The following is a 2,515-nucleotide window of genomic DNA, read 5'->3' on the forward strand; positions in this document are numbered from 1 at the left end:
CAATTTCAAACTTGGTAGGCAACAGACAGAAGAAGGTTTACCACATAGGACTGCAGGCTGGGAATTAATTCCTCTATCACACTAAACCTCGGTTTGTTCCATCACCCTTACCGAATAATTCACTTTTGGCTTCCTCCCAACAACACTTCAAACATAATATTCCACATTTCTGTGAAATGATTTGATCCTACTCATCTTCCTGAGGTATAAATACGATTTTGTATGAGGGTTTTTGAAAGATAGTTTGAGGACAACTAAACGAGCGTTAAAAAGGATTTTCAAAAGCTCCAGATACCTAAGAGAAGGCAAACCACCCTACCTTGGTTTGTGGTAAATTCACTGTGCCTGGCTTTCACAGATCTGACAAAATCAGCCGCAACGATCATTGGCGTGTAGCACAAATCACAGTCGTATTTCCTGACTAAAGTTCTGAAAGGCAACCTAGAAATATAAAAGCATAAGTACATGTTTAATTTATCAAAAGAGTAGGTTTTTTTCCCCAAAAAAATTATTACTCTCTTTAGTTCTGGTATTTTATTATTGACTAGATGACCTTGGAGGTCATCTAGTCCAACCCCCTGCTCAGGCAGGAAACCCTATACCATTTCAGACAAATGGCCGTCCAGTCTCCTCTTAAAAACTTCCAGTGCTGGAGCATTCATCACTTCTGGAGGGAGGTTGTTCCACTGGTTAATTGCTCTAACTCTCAGGAAGTTTCTCCTTAGTTCTAGGTTGCTTCTCTCCTTGATGAGTTTCCATCCGTTGCTTCTTGTCCTGCCTTCAGGCGCTTTGGAGAATAGCTTGACTCCCTCTTCTTTGGGGCAGCCCCTGAGATATTGGAACACAGCTATCATGTCCCCCCTGGTCCTTCTCTTCGTTAAACTAGACATCCCCAATTCCAGCAGCCGTTCCTTATTAAAGTAGAGGTATTCCCTTATTTAAAACTTTTACACTAGAGGATATCTTTGATAAAATGGGGCTTGCAAACGGAGCAAAACAGTCGTTATTAGGTTAATGTGAGCATGATGTTGATTGATGATGCTCAGATAAATGGGCACAACCTGAAAACAGCACTTACTTTGAATACCTAACCATAGGGGCGCATATTTTCACAACGTGTTCCAAATGAAACAAATCAGCTGGGTTTTTCAGTGGAGACTGTCCCATTTGCCCGGAGAGATTGGAGTGGTCAATGTTATCAGGCCGCATCTAAAAAACAAAATTTTTAAAAAGAGGACATAATAGCAATTTTCCCAAATTCCACCGCCATCTCCTCGATTATGAACTGAACGTAGTTTGAGTTTGATTCTGATGGCTGCAAACCCAGCACCCTAGTAGCCATCTGATGAACAGTCTCAAAACATCTTAAGTACACATTTTTTGAAAAACAAAAACCAAAGGAGAAAGCTGAAAGTGGGGCGCATCTGAAAGAGATTCGCAAGGATTAAAAATAATTATAATTTTGTTTTATAAAGGACAATTCAAGAAGAAAAAACAAGAAAGTAGTAATTAAATTACATAAATCTAAAGGGCAGCTTTCTGAAATAAAGGACTGTCTTTTATTCTTTCATAAAGCCCCAAATTCAATGCAAGGTCCAGGTCAGCGTTTCTCAACCCTGGCAACTTGACGGTGGGTGGACTTCAACTCCCAGAAACCTCTGCTGGCTGGAGGATTCTGGGAGTTGAAGTCCACCCATCGTAATGTTGACGAGATTGAGAAATGCTAGACAGTATGCAGGCCACATACAACTCCAAGAATTCCCCAGCCAGAAAATGCTTACTGGGGAATTCTGGGAGTTGAAGTCCACATGTTTTTTAAATCGCCAAAGGTTGAGAAATGCTAGCTTACTCTTTGGAAGCCTCCAAGCCCAGCCTGAGCATACGTCCAATATAATAATAATAATAATAATAATAATAATAATAATAATAATAATAATAATAATAATAATAATAATAATAATAATAATAATAATAATAATAATAATAGGTGCCTTGCAATCCCAAAACTAGAGCACCACTTGAACGCCATTGGCATTGACAAATTCGCCATCAGTCAATTGCAAAAGGCGGCCTTACTAGGAACTGCTTCCATCCTGCAACGAGATCTATAATACCATCAAACATCCACATCTGCCTATCCCAGGTCCTGGGTAAGGACTCGATAGGTAGACAAAAATGCCAAATCCAGTCTGAACATCTGGCTGACTATGCGATGATCAATAATAATAATAATAATAATAATAATAATAATAATAATAATAATAATAATAATAATAATATGCTCCTTTATTTCAGAAAGCCGTCCTTTAGATTTATGTAATTTAATTACTACTTTCTTGGTTTTTCTTCTTGAATTGTCCTTTATAAAATAAAATTATAATTATTTTTAGAATAGATTAGAGCTGGAAGGGACCTTTGGAGGTCTTCTAGTCCAGCCCCCTGCTCAAGCAGGAGAACCAATACCATTTCAGACAGGTGATTGTCCAGTCTCTTCTTAAAAATTTCCAGTGATGGA

General features: G+C 38.4%; 1 protein-coding gene across 1 annotated transcript in view; it reads right to left on the bottom strand.

Annotated features, from left to right (window-relative positions):
* Window positions 1-2,515, bottom strand: part of DUS4L (dihydrouridine synthase 4 like) — a 10,281-nt gene that overhangs the window by 6,231 nt on the left and 1,535 nt on the right. Inside the window, exons 2-4 of the mRNA XM_029286602.1 lie at window positions 1,079-1,209; window positions 320-441; window positions 215-254 (exon numbers count right to left, since the gene is read on the bottom strand). Coding sequence (XP_029142435.1) covers window positions 215-254; window positions 320-441; window positions 1,079-1,209 — 293 coding nt within the window. The remainder of the gene's footprint in view (window positions 1-214; window positions 255-319; window positions 442-1,078; window positions 1,210-2,515) is intronic.

This window comes from Protobothrops mucrosquamatus, unplaced genomic scaffold, assembly GCF_001527695.2.
Source record: "Protobothrops mucrosquamatus isolate PMUCROS unplaced genomic scaffold, P.Mucros_1.0 scaffold4219, whole genome shotgun sequence".
NCBI classification, from domain to species: domain Eukaryota; kingdom Metazoa; phylum Chordata; class Lepidosauria; order Squamata; family Viperidae; genus Protobothrops; species Protobothrops mucrosquamatus.